Below are 17,870 nucleotides of genomic sequence, written 5' to 3'. Positions count from 1 at the left end.
TGACCCTCCCCTGCTCATGCTGTCTCTCTCTCTCTCCTAGAAATAAAATTAAAAAAAAAAAATTCTTGTTATGAAATTCTATTTAATGATAGTTGGGTAGCAATAACAATATAATAGCTTTCTGCCAATAGCAGTATTTTTATGAGCCCATTTTTTGTTGAAGCTATACGTTATATTAAAGAAATCACATTTGGCAGCCTCTTATGCTGTCATTTATTTTCACTTAAATATAAAATGTTTTATTAAAAGGATTCAAAGCTAAAGATTTTTCTTTTGTAGACATTTAAAATATGTACATTTTTTACATACTAATGTAAAGATATTTTTAATTTCCCAAACTACTGGATCTACACTTTTCCTCTGTATATAGTTTTTCCTGTATATAATTAAAGAGATAATGAATAAACCTTCTATAAATATTGAGATATAATAATATATAAAGCTGTAGCAGTTGTTAGCCCATATTAAGTAGGTTTTCAATTTTTAGCCTAATACAAAATACATTTCATGAGTTTTTTCCACTAATATTCAAATATTTCTATAAATACTACTAATGAATAATCCTATAGATTATGTTTCTTACTAAACTTACCAAATTCCAAATATTTGGCTGCTCTTCACAGTAGCATTTAAGGTGAGAATTCAATTCAAATAACTCAATTTAATTTAAAATGGTGGTTTATATTCCAAGTATCTATTTGGTCAGGTTTTCATATGGGTGGACAAAATGATACCCTTCAGGGGTTTTTTAATTCCAACTAAAGGTGCTGGTAACTTGTGAAGCAAATCTTGTTAATTTCATATATTCAATGTAGAATATTCAAAGTTAAAATTAAGCTACTCAGAAAATCAAACCTCGAGTATGGCAGCACTTTAAGAAATAAGAATCACCAAATAAAATTTCCTCAGCGGTTATAATTTACCTTCAAGTTGCACTATGTAAGATTTCCACCTATAATCCTATGTTCCTATTTCTTTAATTCCTTTTGATTAAATAATGTCCCCATGCTTTCATTGTCTATTTTCTTTTTGTGAAGTTGTCAAGTGATCTCTGTCTTGTCCTGTGTAATTTAAGAGACTTTTATGTAGCTCTCTGAAAGACCATCACACAAGTCCAACCAGAAGAATAATTTACAAGGTTCAAAATGAAGGGTCATTATTAATACTGTCTGACCTGCAATGAATATGTAGACTCTCGTTCATGCATGGCAGGATTTTAACTAGATCAAAAGAGGCAGAAGGTTTTAAATGAGGTGTTATGAATGATATCATTGGTTACATAAGCTTAATTTACATTTTTAAAAATATGATTGTTTAATGAGATTACAGAACATAAAACATGTCATTTGGTGTTGGCTTATATATAACTTCCAAATATTTCTTTGGCTGAAAACACAATTTCAGAAGTTGTGCTTCTATCTGTCCTTAGGCTAACATTTATTAGCCAATCATAAGCTAGAATAATACACATGATAAGTATTCTACATTATAAAGCTAAACACAAGACAGCTAAGAGTGGGTTTTCTCAGTTTTTTGAAGAGAGGTTAATTTTTAAGTGCTTTTACTTTACCAAAGCATTCCTGACTTGTATTCAGCAATCACTAATACTAATGATGTTTATGTAGCTGGAAGAAAATAGTACTTCTGCTTACCATTTCAACATCCAGTGTCTTTTCTTAATTACAACAGGCAAATCTAATTACTTCTTCTGATCAATCTCAATAATTGAATAATTCCTTTCCAGGCAAAGTGAAATCTTAAACAGTTCCACAAAATTTTTTAAAATATAAACACATGGTATAGGGTGTGCCAAATAAGAAAATGGATTAATGTTTAGTAGATGGATAGCTGTAATAGAAAAATGTTTATATGTTTGAGTATACTTATTTATATATACTTTATTATTTTAAAAAGAGCCTATAAGTCTGAAGCCTCTCTTTTACCTAAAAATCACCTCTTCTTTCTCTAGATTCTCCCTAGTATATCTACTGAACTCCTCTATGTTTTTAATATGTATTTATTAGCATGCATATTTTATGTCCCCACATATACTCTGAGTGGTCTGTGTTACCCATAATATTTAGCCCTATGCCTTAAAATTAGCCAATGAGTTCCTGCTATGTGCTGGATGCCATTCTAAACTTTTTAGTATATTAACCCCCTTAATTTTCAAAGGAGATAAAATGGGTACCACTGTTATCTTCACTGTATAACAGTTAAGCCATCTAGCCACAGTCATACAACCTGAAATTGGCCAAGCCCGCATCAGTGCCTGGTTTTAGAGCCATTCAACAAATAACCTCTGCCCTGCCTCTGGAGATCATGAGCAGGTCAATGTCCTACTTTTAGAGTAGGTGACTTTCTGAGCACAAAGTACTTCTTCCTAACCCTTTATTATCATTATGATACTTGTTTTCTCTGGTTATTCATAGAACCTCTATTATGTAATAGAGGAGTAATAGCAGCTAATATTTATTAAGCTTTTACCATGTGATAAACCATGAAATGCATCTTAATCTTCAAAAAGTCCACCATACCTACCAATTTACCTCCACTGTAGAGGTGAGGATACTGTGGCAGAGGGAGATTAGATAACTTGCTCAACGGTGAAGCCAGTACTTAAACTCAAGGGCCAAACTCCAGAGCTGTGCTCTGAACGGTGGAATGAAAGGATTCATGGGAATCTAACTTGGAGGAAAGAATATATGGAGAAGGGTGAAGTGGAAAAAATAGAAACCACCATTTGGCAGAGGAAACGTGGGTAACATAGTATAGAACAGTGTGCCTGGAGCACTCAGTAGATGATCAGTGAATTAATCAGTGAATTTCTTTGTAGCCCACAGGTTAAAAGACTTTGCATATGTAATGTTTATGACTAATGCTCTCTGCATATTTTCTTATTTCAGTGCCACCATGGGCCTTAATCGCCATAGCCATAGTCGCCGTACTTTTAGTCCTGACCTGCTGCTTTTGTATCTGTAAGAAATGTTTGTTCAAAAAGAAAAACAAGAAGAAGGGGAAAGAAAAGGGAGGCAAGAATGCCATTAACATGAAAGATGTGAAAGACTTAGGGAAGACCATGAAAGATCAGGTAATGTATTCATTCCACATTACTTCTTAGATGACTTCACTGAAAGTTAATAAATGGTTTATTGTTTTATGCCAGATAAGCATAGATATAAACAATTCCTAGACAGATGTCACTGCTGTAGAAATACTTTGCAGTCTTTTCAGTCACCAGTCAACATCCCAAAGTGCAATGAAAACATTTGGTAGGGTTTTCCAGTCTCCTAAGCATATGAACCAGAAAAGGGCATCCATGACCATCAGGGCCTTCTTGACAGGTCCAGCATACTGGAACGATGCCTGAATATTGTGACTACATCTGTTCAGCCAGTCTTAATTGCATTTGGAGTTAGTGAAACAGAATAAAGACTATCTGAATGTGTTCCCTCTTGGGCAAGGCGTCCTTCTAACATTATTGTTCACCATCTCCGTTAAGTAACTGAGACTTGTGGCTACTTATCATACTTGATGAAAATTGCCATTCCTATATATCCATCCATCTCAATAGTTAGTGCTCAGGAATAGTGAATTCAACAGGCAAAGGGAGAGACTTATCAGCTAGTCCAAAGAGAGAGACTTATCAGCTACTCCTAAACAGGGCATAATTTTAAGGCAAAACTCTTGTTTCATTAAGTTGGGGACAATGAAACCATAATACAGGTTATAAAATCCAGCCAGCTGGGTTATCTTCCCAAGCCTTAAGAAGCTATTTGGATTTTCTTTACAGTGTTGTCTATTTTTACTAAATTAACTGGATGATTTGGTTCAGAATAAGGTTTACTATTAATAATTAAAATTAAAGGCTTCTTCATTATTTTTTGGAATCATATTCAGAGTGGTTATCTCTAAAAAAAAATCATATTAATTCATATTAAAAATGTAAATGTAGAGCCTTTTCATAGAAATAAGACTTTCAATTATCTTTGTTTTCCTTCAAATAATTGACAAGTTCTATTTATTCCCAAATAGCAATAGATATTGAGTTTTTAAAATTCTTTGCATAGTATTCATTACTATTAATTGGACTCTTAAATAGGTCAAACTCCTGAAGCACAACTTAGTCAAGAGGGGCATTTCTAGCACATTTGCATAGTTTCCTAGTTAAACACACACTCAGGATGCCAACCCCACTCCTCACTTTGAGTTTTAAATACTTTTTCTCAAAGACTCCGTAATGTCTATTGACAACAACTCGACAAAGGCTCTTCTGCACTCACTGCACTTTTGTTTGGTTTCAGAGCTATAGAATCGTTGGAGCGCCTCTGCTCAGGCTCAGAGAGCTTTGTCCTGAGCGCAAAACAAGGTTTACATTTTTCTGAATGTTTCTAATCAGAGCCACAGAAGTCCATGTACCCACGTTCAACCATAGAGATCTAATAAGGGTTTTTCTCTTCAGTTCATTTGTTATGTAGAAACTAGAATTTGCAAACATGTCTTGCTTTTTTCAACATTTTCTATAACAAGCAGAACTTGATAGAGATTTCTTTAAACAATTTGTTGGGGATTAGTGTAGAAACAGTGTGCTAGACAGACATGGACTGAGTAATTTGTAGGTGAATTTCAGCTGTATCTATGGGACATGAAAATACAGCCCTATTGTTTTCAGAACTACAATACAGTTCAAATGTGATTTTCCCAAATCCTAGAATTAACAATTAAAAGTACCAAATAATATTAAATAGTAACTATCGCATTTTTTTCTCATATAAGAAATTTGTATTTTTCTTTGTGGAATTTGTTATGCATGATGTAAAATTATAATTTATAGTATAGTAGTGGTTTTTATTACCCCTGTTATAACCTGGATAAATGACCAAGATCTCAAAATGCTAAATACAGAAAATTGATGGCGGTTCATTTTTCATGGATCACCGATTCCTTTGGTTGGGAGGGGAAGAGAAAAGGAGTCAAAAAGGAAATACTAGTGGGAATTCAGTGCTAGTTTACAATAATCTACTATTACAACAAAGTACCCAAGATTTCAACCACTCACAAAGATCTCATCCTTTTAGGTAAATTACTTTGTCCATATAGGATTTTATAGATCCTATTTTATGAACATTTAAATGTACAGGATGAAATACAATTTGGACAAGTAAAAAGAAGCCCAGTCGTGTTACAGTAGTTTACGAGGCAGGCCACAGTAGCTGATAATGGGTTCTATTTTTTTTACAAAGAGGAAGGATGAAGAAGCAAAATTGAATGTGCAGTTTTAAGATGTATAGTGTCAGCCATCCAAATTCGAAATAGTATAAACAGAAAGTAAAATTATTCTTAAATAATTACATTTTCAGAATCTTTTAATATTTACATGAACATGGGAAAAACAAGTATAGTCTATGCCTCATTTAAAATCAGAATAGATGCCTGAGGCATTTTAGATAGGATTTCTTAAGATATATGGGCTCCAGAGCCACCAATAAATTTTTACCATCTCAATCTGTGTAAGAATGCACAGAAATTCAAATTTGCATGCTCATGACTATCTGTCTCTACGTTAAAATTTCATAACCAACGAAGAATCTTCACCTTCCACAATGACAACAAACTAACTGGTAACAGCATATTTATATAGCATGAGACCTAGAATTAAAGTTTTCTAATTCCTTAAAGCTTGAGAAGGCTGACAGTGCAGAGGGACAATACCAATTTGCAAAGTCTTAGGTCTGGAAAGGTCATTTCTCCATGGTTTGCACTAATGTGTGTGGATATTTTAATTTTTATTTCTTCCTTCTATGTCCTCCTTATCTGTGTTATGTCTCATGACTGTTCTGGACTGTCCCTTGCGGTAGGTTTCCTCTGCTCCTTAGAAACCCCTAGTCAGCGCTCGGATACATTTAGTGGCCTGGCCGCTGGGGCACCACAGTTCCGGGTGTACCATTCTGACACACATCAAGAGGCTGAACTAAATTGATTTTTTTTTTTAAAGATGAAGGGTTCTCATTTTAACCATTCCTAACTGATTAAATAGAACACTATTAGAAAGCTCAAGTTGTTCATTGATGGGGCATGGAAAGAAAATCCAGTCCCTTGTGCTATTTTTTAAGTGTGCTTTATCAAATCCAAATCAGAACTTAGGATAACTTCTCTTTCTGATGGTTTGTAAATTAAGCACCTTTTGAATGTCGAACCAAGCTGGAAGCATGTACACCACATCTTTGAAATTTTAAACAAGATCTGATGTTCCTAGGAGAGCTCTCACTACTACGATTCAGCAAACCATCAAAACTGCTGGGTTTACAAGCTTTTTCCTCTGCATTTTGTTGGGGGTAGGGGGTAAAGGAGTGTTGCTCTTGAAATATTATAATAGCCACTGATTTAATAGGTCTGAATTTAATGTGATGGTACAGAAGATGTCCTGCTTGAGCTCAGCCCTCAGGACAAGAATAGACTTAATCATTTCAGTGATGAACAGTGGCACGGAGAAATTATCAAAAATTTAGCTCTATTTCATGCAGAATAATCGCAGAGATGGTCTTGCACCTTTTATTAGGGCAAAAACCACTTAGGAAAAAGGAGATTTAATGTCTCTGCTATTTCAAATTGCACTCAGCTGAAACATGATATGTAAATTGTCAGTTCTGAAAGAGACTTTTGAAAAAGTATTTTAATCCCTAAATTTTTTTATAATTATCATAGAGTAATGTGTAGGTTTTGCAGAAAGAAATATGCATTAGTTTGCTGTTATTTTTAAAAACTTAAAATCTTCCAGGGAGGCAATTTACCTAAGCTGTAATTTTCTAGGCACATTGATGAGAGTGTTAAAGACTTAACACACAGCCCAGGTTTTGAAAGGGCAAGTGAGTTCACTGCCTCAGCTCCCCTCATTAAACTCAGTAGTCTTTTCTGTTGCCTTTATTGACTTATCCCCTCACCCAGTTAAAAGACTAAATTTTTAATTAATTACATGGTTTCCTGCCTTTGACTATCATAAGTACATTGACATTTTAATACTCAGGAAAACATCTAAATACGAACTTTCCAAATGAAATGGTGTAGGGCTAACCAGATTTGTGAAGGTTTCCTTACAGATATGATAACAGTAATTTTCAATTTTCCAAACTCATTGTAGGTTCCTGAAAATTTTCAAGAACAGAGGGGTGGGGGGCACTTCTAACTACAGCTCATCTCTGTTTATATGCTCCTCTCACCCACATGAGTTCTCTTGATCCGATTCCATCACGTGTCCATCTTTTTTTAGGATTGAATTAGAGGTAGCAAAGAGAGCCAAATTGGAAAATCTTGTTAATTCAGTGCCTTTTTGAGCACCACAGAGTCTCTGTATAAATGGATGAGTTAACAGTAAAGCTTCCTCTCAATAGAGAAGAAAGATCACATAATCTGGAAGGTGGAGAGAGGTTGAGTGATGAGCTGTAGTTTGACAATGGGTGCCTTTCTGAAATCTGGGTCTGCTTCTGGCATTTGAGTTCTACAAGGATTTTCCAATTTAAATTGCTGACACGAGTAAATATTTCTTTACTATGTCACAGATATAAAACAGTGTACCACACACACACACACCGAGAGAGAGAGAGAGAGAGAGAGAGAGAGAGAGGGAGAGAGAGAGAGAGAGAAAGTGCGAGCAATGAAACTGGCATAGCCAATTTCAAGGCTAGAATATTTGGGAAGAATATTTGGGGTGTGTGTGTGTGTGTGTGTGTGTGTGTGTGTGTGTAACAGAAAAGTTGAAAGCACTGATATACAAAGAGTCTCTAGAAACTAGTAAGAACCAAACAAAATGCTAGAAAACTTAGCTAAGGATATATACAAGTCCCTCGCCCCCAAAAAATACAGTTGGTTAAAGATTTTTAAAATTTTCAACCTCACTGATAGTCAGGTAAATGTCATTTTATCACTTTTTAATTCTGAATAATTATGTATAGTTTTTTAAAAATGTTTTTCTAATTCTGTAAGGCAATAAGAATCCATATCCCTAAAAATAAAAACTCCTAATACTTATCTTTATAACATCTTATTTTCAGCAAAACTGTTGTACTTAATGGGAAAATACACATTTTCAAGAGAGGAGCATTCAAATCTCTTTATGAAATAATGAGCTTTCTAGTATTTCAATTTACATGACACTTCAGGTTTAGATTATCAAGAATATTCAATTGGTCCAAACTGAGTTTTGAGAGTTCAGTACCATGATTTTTGTTCATCAATGCAAAATAAATGTTTATACTGATTTCCATTTGACAAAATAGCAAATATAGCTGCTTTTATTTTTTTATATCAAACAGACCCATAAATCAATTTAATTCAGCCTAGCTTTCTGTGGAGCTGTTATAAAAACAAAATGGTAAACTTAAACTGGACGTGGCATAGATTTTTCACCATGCATTTTCTGGTGGCATGTTTTTTTTTCCACTTTTTCCATAACCATTACAAACATACATGTGAAACACAGGAAATTAAAAGTCTTGGAGAATCACCTACTCAGCTATCTTTCTCATAGGAAACAAGGCAAGAAAAGGCCACGCATTTCATAGAAGTTCTCCACTGCATGTAACAATGACGTTTTACATGATGCTTAGATCTCTTTAAACTACATGAATGTGGAAGCTGGCCTGGTTAATAGCATGTTTATCATACCTCTGAAAGAAGCAGTTTTATCAAAGCCAAACATGATACCCAGTTGACATTTTCTTTCCAATGACTTTACATTCCTTGCTTGCAATATTCTGAGGGGCTTCTTCCATTGCTTCCATGTTGCTTGCTGATTGGGGGGAAAAATTCCGTGCACACGTGGAATTTTAAAAAATATCTAAGCAGCAAATGTGACTGTGTGTCAGACAAATGGACTTCCAGCATCTTTGTGCTTGCTTCTAACAGCTTGGAAGTATAACCGCAGGCCCAGGTGAATATGGGTTTCCATGAATTCACTTGAGTTCACATAAAATCCATTCCCTACTTATAGGCTCTAAAGGATGATGATGCTGAAACTGGACTGACTGATGGGGAAGAAAAAGAAGAACCCAAAGAAGAGGAGAAATTGGGGAAACTTCAATATTCACTGGATTATGATTTCCAGAATAACCAGGTATGTGGGGGGAGGTACAGAAAGGACTTCTAATTCCATTACACTTTCTGAAATTACCAAGTAGAAATTGAAGCAAGGTACTTCCTAAAACATTTCGTTTGCTGCAAGGGGAAAATGCAATTATCAAAGCTATTGATGAAATAATTTCTAAGTACAGGCAGTCCCCTACTCGCTAATTTAACTTCTGGTAATTAGAATTCACAGTATTCAACAGATTACATCTACGTGTGGTACTTATAGCAGGCAAGCAGAATACAAATGAACTTGAAAGTAGTCAGTCTGATTCTGACAGCTCCCAGCCAGTCTCACCCCCACTGGACCCTCAGCCTGAGCTTGAACAAGCTCTCCTGGAATTTATCAAATTTAGATCCAAACCAGGCAAGGAACTATTGAAGTAAACCACCATTCAACCAAAGCTTTCAAACAAAATGTAGGGGCATGTAGGGGCGCCTGGGTGGTTCAGTCAGTTGAGCGGCCGACTTCGGCTCAGGTAATGATCTCGGTTCGTGGGTTCGAGTCCAGCATCAGGCTCTGTGCTGACAGCTCAGAGCCTGGAGCCTGCTTCAAATTCTGTGACTCCCACCTTCTGTCCCCCCTTGCTTATACTCTCTCAAAAATAAACAAATGTTTAAAAAAAATTTTTTTTATATGTAGGGGTACATGGGTGGGTCAGTCAGTTAAGCATTGGCTCTTGATTCCAGCTCAGGTCATGATCTCACTCACAATTGTGAGATCAAGCCCTACACTGGGCTCCATGCTGGGCATGGAACCTGCTTACAATTCTCTCTCTCCCTCTGCCCCATTCCCTCCTCTCTCAAAAAATAAAAATAAAACAAAATATAACTGTGTGATAAGGAATCCGAGATGAAAAACAGATTGCCTTCCATGCATTTCAAATGCCTTATGTAATATCATGATACCAGGTAAAATTCCTAGAATGGATAAACTAACCACTCTAGAAAAGTATAAAGAATAGTAACTTCATTTCTAGTGCCTGTGACTTCTGCCCAAAAAGTGACAAGAAACTGAAGACAGTAATAAAACAATCACTCCTGCTTCAATTTCTCAAAAAGCCATGAAGTGCCACCTAGATAAATGACAATATTAGGTGTCTTTTATTAACCATGTTATAAAAGGTATAAAGTATAAAAGAGGAAGCTCAAAGATAAAGGTTAAAAAAACTCTACATTTAAAAAAAAAACCCTTCTAGGATCCATGAAATTGACCATGTCCCTTTCACTTCTCAATTGTTAAATTTAAAAGCTAGATAAGAATTAGCGGAATCAGCTGAGAGATCCGGCTCTTAATCTTTAGGACAACGTCCGCGTGGGTCTGACAAGGGGAGTTTTAACTGTCTCTTTTGTTTTGCTTCTCTCATCTTTTTAGAGGAAAAAAATGTGATAAATACAAATGCATTTACTACTAATGCAGCTTGTGTTAAATTATTTCCAGTTTGATGAGGAATGAACAATAAATAGAACACCAACGCTCAACTTTGAGCATCATAGTCTAAAGTCAGTTCCACTATGAGAACTCTACACAGTTGCAAGAATTCTGGGCATTTTTTAGAAATTGACAATTTAAATAATGTCTTCACTTTCCAAATTTCCAAAGAGTTCCTCGTGAAGAATGTACTGATATGCTCTATCATACTAAAAACTTTTATTTGATCAGCTTCATTACAGCCCTGGCTAGTTATTTCATAATACATTCCAGAAAGCTGCATTTTGGTCACAGATACAAGTTTATAGGTATGGATTTATACACATCTATAGGTGTACCATTTATAGTTAATTAAAATAGGGAATTTTAGGTCATTTCTACCCTGGCTACCAAAATTTGATCATCAGGACTTCCTATTATTTACATATCTGGGAAAGATGAAGGTCAGTCCATGTTATCTTAACATGTAACATTTTTTCCAGAAATTTAACATGCCTATATATATGTATTCAATATGTTTTACTACTTTATTCTACTTTCATATTATCCAGTAGAAATCTAGTAGTATCTCATTCTGGTTAGTCATAATTTTGTAACTTCTAAGTTAGCTTGAGTTCTTTAAGTATCGATTTAGAAAGTATTTTTAAAAAAATATCACTGATTTTTTTTTTACTAAAATATAATGAGTACTTTTATTATTCCCTTTCTAGCTAACATCCAACTGTTAAAAAGGTGTTTCATTCTGAGGTCTATAAGATTCTACCTGATGAAATACTTTTTAATTAGTAGACATTGACTTTTTTTTCCAAATGTTCTCACCTAATGTAATTTATAAAATGAACCCTATGAATCATGAAATATAGTGTGAGGAATTTTATATATGAAGCTATAATCAAATATACATGTTTGCCTACCAAAACTAAAACAGAACTGAAAAAGTACTCGAAATGAGAGGCTTTCATGACATGGCTTTTCATGGTGATACTTATCTTTCAAGCAAAAGAGGTATTGGAATAAGTAACTCCACTTCTTGTCAACAAAATTTCCAAAAATCATTAGAGTATAAGTCACCTAGATTTAAAGACTTTAGGTTATAGGATGAGTGCATTCCCTGCCCAAAAGAAAATTCATTTCAAAACGTGGGGTGTAGGGGCGCCTGGGTGGTTCAGTCGGTTAAGCATCCGACTCCTGATTTCAGCTCAGGTCATGATCTCACAGTTCAGAGGATCGAGCCTGGCATCGGCCTCTGCGCTGCCAGTGCAGAACCTGCTTGAGACTCCATTTCCCTCTTTCTCTGTCCCTCCCTGGCTCGCTCACTCGCTCTCTATATAAATAAAAAAACATTAAATTTTTTTTTTAAAAAGTGAGGAGAAAATAGATTCTTGCTTATTCGCATCACTATCTAAAGGCAAATTCTAAATACTGACTTAGCAAACCAAGAGACAATCTGCTTTACTCATCATGTCTTTATAATCTGATGTCTATTTTAGCTGTTCTTTGACCATCTGTCTATGTTTTGTATACCTACAATCCAGCAGTCTTATTGCTACTGTTGTATGATGCTGTCACAAATATATTGAGCACTGAAATGGAAACAACAATCATCCAGAGTCTTGGTCCCGGTTAAAAACAGAGCCAACTAGCCAGAGTGTCCTCACCAATACAGTGTGTCAGTTTTACGGAAAATGTGACTTGTTTTTTTTTAAGTGAATTGGTTAAAAAGTCAGACTCAAATTTTCAGGTTTGATGCGTAAAGCCATATGTAACTGCATTTACTGGCAAGTATACCTTGGATAACAATAAGAGGGTCTACTTTTGTTTCCCGTGTGGATTTAAACCACTCTGTCGATACAAAATGTCCGAGACAGCACCTCTAGAATCATCCACTCACACCTTTTATTCTCTTTGCAAAACCGTTAACAATGCCAGCCTACACTCCCATTCATAGTAAGACAGGAAGGTATCACTGAAAAAAAGACATGGAGAAATCTCTGCCTTAAAAAAAAAATCAGAAACTTGGTCACTTAACATTCAAATCATATCTGTAATCTTACTTTCCTTTGTGTGAAGCTGAAATGGTATTTCTCTGACTCCATGTCCTATATTAAACAGAGTAAATGGTCATTTTATTGTAAGTTAAAATAAAAAATAGGCAGCATACAAGTAAAGGTCAAATATGATAGAAACTTACACATCTTATTTTTATCTCAAACTGCTACCCAGTTTCTAAGAAGTTTCTACTTTGCTGGTCTGAAGCTTTGAGTTTAGTATAAAAATTTCCTACTTCATAATTACAGACTTGTTATTGTTTAACAATTTATTTCCACTTACAAATCATGCCCTGGAAAGAAAAATAATGTACAAGGGCTTTTAGCAACTGGAAAGTTATTTGATTGCAACCCTTTTGCAAATATGAATTCTATATTTAACTGTAATCAACAACCTTTTAAAAGCCTCTTTTGTGTTTGAAACCAGGCTTCCCAGAGTCTGCATATGTCATAATTGGGTTTCTGAAGTCTATATGGCTTGATTCATTTGCTTTCTGGGTTTAGATTCATAAGAGAAATAAAAGTTTATTAAAAGCAAAAAGGAAGAGGGAGAGCGATCACAATATGCAACATTGCAAACAATCTTTTCCAAAATGTCCACCAATGTTTGTGTTTGTTTTATTCTGTCTCTCTTTCCAGCTGCTGGTAGGGATTATCCAGGCCGCTGAACTGCCTGCCTTAGACATGGGAGGCACATCTGACCCCTATGTTAAAGTGTTTCTGCTGCCCGATAAAAAGAAGAAATTTGAGACAAAAGTCCATCGAAAGACCCTTAATCCTGTCTTCAATGAGCAATTTACTTTCAAGGTACTTTTTTTTGTACTTACTAATAACGTTTACTCTGTGGTTTTAAGATCCATCGCATCCTGACACAGACCTAGAAATGCACATGACCGCTTGCTCAGAGACTCATGGATGAGTTTATTCAGAATATTTAAAATTCTTATCTTCATTCCAGTGAGGATTCTACACTGCCTTCAGATTTTGTTAAAGTAGGATTCAGCTTAGCCATCTCAGAGCAGAATACAGGCTGGAATATGATGGGGATGTCATTCACATCCACAAAGGGAAAAGTGAGCCAATAGACTTGAACACTCCCCCCACTCTCAAAAAAGCCAAAGGGGTAATGAAATTATTATTTTCCTAAGTCTCAAAATTCCCAAAAATAAGTTATACTCACAAAATAAAATAGCCTGTGTTCCACTGCTTAAATGGTATTAAGAGGTTTGACTCTCGTGGCAAAATTCTGTGTGTCCAGGGCAATCCCAGGGCTCCCAGACCATTCTGAGCCTATCAATAACGAGAATACAAATCTATTGTTTTTCTGCATTTCTAGCATTTTCCCTTAACTCTAGCCTCTTCCCCAATGCTCTTCATCTTGTTGAGTTACCTCAGCTGACAAACAATAACAAAGAGAGATTCTGGCCATAAAATAACTGGACGGGAAAATGTACCCTGCAGGCCTCAGGCATCTCTGCATACACAGCTCTGTAGCTCATGTCACCAAGTCACGCAGAAAAAGCAGTACTTTGGTAACTATCTTTAATAAGTGAAAAAATTGTAAAGTGCATTACTTAAAATAATACATTTCTGAAAAATGAAGGGTCTGTGAATATGCCAGCAGGCAGATTCAAAATCACTCATCTATCAGCCAGCCCTAGCGACAGAATGGGGCTCATGTGAGCAAATACTATGGTATAAAATAAATTGGTACAAATAAGGGCATGAGTCATTTCCTCGAGCCTTGTTTCCAGTTTTCTAAGAGAGCAAGGTCTTTCTGTTCACTCTGAAATTTCAGATTTTAAGAGAAAAATTCCCAATGTATTGTCAGTAATCTTATCTAAAACCTACACCTTTCTATGCCCAGATAGTTCGTTTAGAGTAGTAATAAAAAGATTCTGAAACTCTTCAGCTTATGAAGAACTCATCACTATGACCAGTATACCACAAAGCATAAAATGAAGATAAAACCAGTAAAATATTGCAAATGGTAATGACAGTCATTCTATTTGGCTATGTATTAATTTTCATTTAGTCAGGGGTTTCTCACCACAATGTAGTAAACAGTTTTCTTAAATGATTTGAAATACTATGGTGTCTTTCTGTTTTGAGTTATCTGTGTGTTATTTCAAAAAAAATGTATTTCTAAAATTTTATTAGTAATTTCTGTGGCTTCAAGTGGTTGACTTACTGAAATTTTTTGACTGCCTATAATATTTTATCAGGTCCTATTTTAGATCAAGAATGCTGCTCAGGCAATAAATCAATCAAAAGTGTAAAATATTTTGATACACTTAGAACTATGCGGCTCTTTCTAGAGAACTGGTTAATTTCTCTGGGAGACATTGTAGATTATACATATTGAAATGCCAATAGGCAAGATGATGGAAGAACAGAAGCATAGTAGTTTAAAGAGAAGAGGCTTGAAAATTGAGTTCAAATCCACTTCATATGAACATGACATGCCTGACCTAAATGCTTCTTTTCCTCCAAACTCCCACCTGAAGGAGTTCCTAACCATTCAAATAACTATGGAAGTGCCAACCGTGCCTAATGTGTATTCATTCAGCTTCAAACTGCTCTGTGAAGTAGGCCTTAGTATTATCACTGTGTGATGGGTGAAAAGTAGGAAGATGCCCCTTCAGCAGCAACCTGTGAAAACCCAGGCCCAGGACTGTCTGACCCCAACACTAGGTTTTTTAATTAATGTTGTTTCAGGAATTACCCAAAAAATCCAGAGTGATTTCAGAAATAAGATGAAATGTTTATCGCTACTCTAAAATTCATTTCTTCCTCTGAAATTCAGCTGTTTGGGTTTTTTTTTTCCTTCTAAAATGAAAAGTCACCATCCCTACATTTTAATCAAAATATTTTAATCAGATTCCAAATAGGTGGCAAGTGAGAAAAAAAAATTCTTGATAAACTAAAATTTCCTAGATGTATATGGTCAAATATGCCTCCTTCTCCTTCCCTTGGTATACAAAGCTCATTGAGAAATGTTTGATGGACCTAAGACAACCATTTGTGCTGATAAATAAAAATTGATCAAACCTTCAAACCAAGTCCACACGATTTCTTAATTAGGCATTTCTACCCAGTTACTGAAGTGAGGCTTACTTAGAATGCACTACTTCCCCTGAATATTAAAAATGTCACCAGTAAAAATCCCAGCCCACAGCATCTGTCCTGGATGTATCTGAACAGCTGGAGGATCCATCAGTTCTTGGCCTTTTGCCACCACTCTTCCTAAAAAGTGTCATACCTAAGAATGAACCTCAAGATCTATATTATAATGCATCTCTGATATTCAAAATATCAATTTCCTAGTCAATTCTTGTCCATCAGTAAATTGTTTTAGGGAGCGAGGCAACTTGTGAATTTCATTTAAATCCTTTGTGACTCCTAGCATATTTTTTCATAAATCATTGCTCCATTCAACTGTAGCATCCAAATGGCTTGAAAGAGCTAGTACAACTCTGGAAGCAAGTTTTCCACCCTAACTTATACTCTTACAGTGTAAATGATCATAACAATAACACAATATCCTACAAGTAAAACTTACATAGTCAAGAGCAAGACACCTTAGCTTATTCTTGTATTAAACAAATTCCCCCCTGAAGGAGCTACTAATCATTCAAACAATACATATTTAAGTGCCTATTGTGTGTCAACACTGCTAAATCTTAAAGTGTTTATAGCATGACTAATAGTTAAGACTCTATCATTAATACTAACAGCTTCTAGAATATTAGGATAGAGTGGTAACTGATGATGGTAAGTCCTTCATTTCTCCCAATTTAAGCCTCAAGTAGTGATTCAAATGACTCAATTTTTAAAAAGCACCATTATCTCCCTGTTTTGCTTATCCAACATACATATTACAATTAAGCACTATAACAAGTAACATATCTTAAGCATCTTTGTGACCAGATTTTTATCCTCATCTCTTTTTAAGGTGCCGTACTCAGAACTGGGTGGCAAAACCCTGGTGATGGCTGTATATGATTTCGATCGTTTCTCCAAGCATGACATCATTGGGGAGTTTAAAGTCCCCATGAACACAGTGGATTTCGGTCACATAACTGAGGAGTGGCGTGATCTGCAAAGTGCAGAGAAGGAAGAGGTAAGGAAAACATTAGCATTTCTAATATGACAAGCTGTACTCGCCAGTTGCTAGTCACATAATAACCTATCAAGAGATGCTCTCTACAAAGGATAATGTGGGCCTCCAGCTGCTGACAGCTGGTAAAATAGGGTTAAGGGATTGCATATCCTCATTAAAAAGTATACTGGTCCTCTGGGTCTCATTTGAAAGGAAAGAGAAAGATTCATGCCCCATGTCTATAGATAATTCCCTGGACAGACACACACACCCACTATCTGTTTCTAAAAAGCTTACAAAATGCTAGGCACGTACACATCTACTTCTTTAAAAGGACAGTGAAAAATCATCTTATTCTTTGTATTTTTCCGCAGTCATTTTGTTTTCTACATAGATTATGTAGCTATTAAACAGAAATAAAATAGCACTTTTCCCTTGATTATTTCTGCATATCACAGAGCATTCATTGTTTCTTCTACAGCTATCAAAGCATGATGGGTGGAACATCAAATATAATTCAAAAAGGCTGATATTAAATCCATTTTTTAAATGACTCACATTATTATAGTACTCTTCACATTGTTTTCCCCCAGTTTAAATGGCTCAGCACAGGATTTTTCTGTGATTTAAAAAGGGAAGTTCAATATCCTTAGTGCATTTAAACTACATAATAATCAATTCTATTTGATTATGCTTTGCCTGCCTGGCACTAGTGTTTTTTTCTGCAAATGTCTCAACAGGCCAGTATCAAAAAGGCAAACAACTCTAGCTTCTCTGAATTCCTAAGGCAACTCCATTTCTAGCGATTTTTTTGAAATCTGACAATCCCTTGAGTTTATAATCACCCAGCAGATCCCCAACAGCCTCCATCATTCAGGACCCTAGGATTCTGTAAGGTGTGATCCCTTTGGGGCCATGCAGGAGATCAAAGAGTGGCCCAAGTCTTCAAGAAATTCAGCCAAAGCCTGTCACCTGGGAATCCTCTCAGCCTATGGTTTTCTGTGACCAATGTAACTAAATGAGGTTTTAGAATAGGTTTGTTGATTGCTTTTTTGGAATTAAATCTTATTAGTGCTCTAACTTTGGCTGTGAAAAAGGAATAAAAATGATCTGAGTTAAGCTCTCCTTTCCTTTCGGAAAGAAATATATATAACTTAACCAAATGCAT

General features: G+C 35.5%; 1 protein-coding gene across 3 annotated transcripts in view; it reads left to right on the top strand.

The window, feature by feature from the left end:
• The window catches only part of SYT1 (synaptotagmin 1), a 552,995-nt gene that overhangs the window by 390,718 nt on the left and 144,407 nt on the right, over positions 1 to 17,870 (top strand). For 2 of the 3 annotated variants that reach the window (XM_077770205.1, XM_077770204.1), the window contains 4 exons: positions 2,907 to 3,091; positions 8,987 to 9,109; positions 13,240 to 13,407; positions 16,556 to 16,723. In XM_077770205.1, the coding sequence (XP_077626331.1) occupies positions 2,907 to 3,091; positions 8,987 to 9,109; positions 13,240 to 13,407; positions 16,556 to 16,723 (644 nt within the window). The remainder of the gene's footprint in view (positions 1 to 2,906; positions 3,092 to 8,986; positions 9,110 to 13,239; positions 13,408 to 16,555; positions 16,724 to 17,870) is intronic. The other variant, XM_077770206.1, reaches the window with a different exon arrangement.

The sequence above is a fragment of the Crocuta crocuta genome, unplaced genomic scaffold (assembly GCF_008692635.1).
Source record: "Crocuta crocuta isolate KB4526 unplaced genomic scaffold, BGI_CrCroc_1.0 scaffold317, whole genome shotgun sequence".
NCBI lineage: Eukaryota > Metazoa > Chordata > Mammalia > Carnivora > Hyaenidae > Crocuta > Crocuta crocuta.
This window is presented reverse-complemented; position numbering and strand designations above follow the sequence as displayed.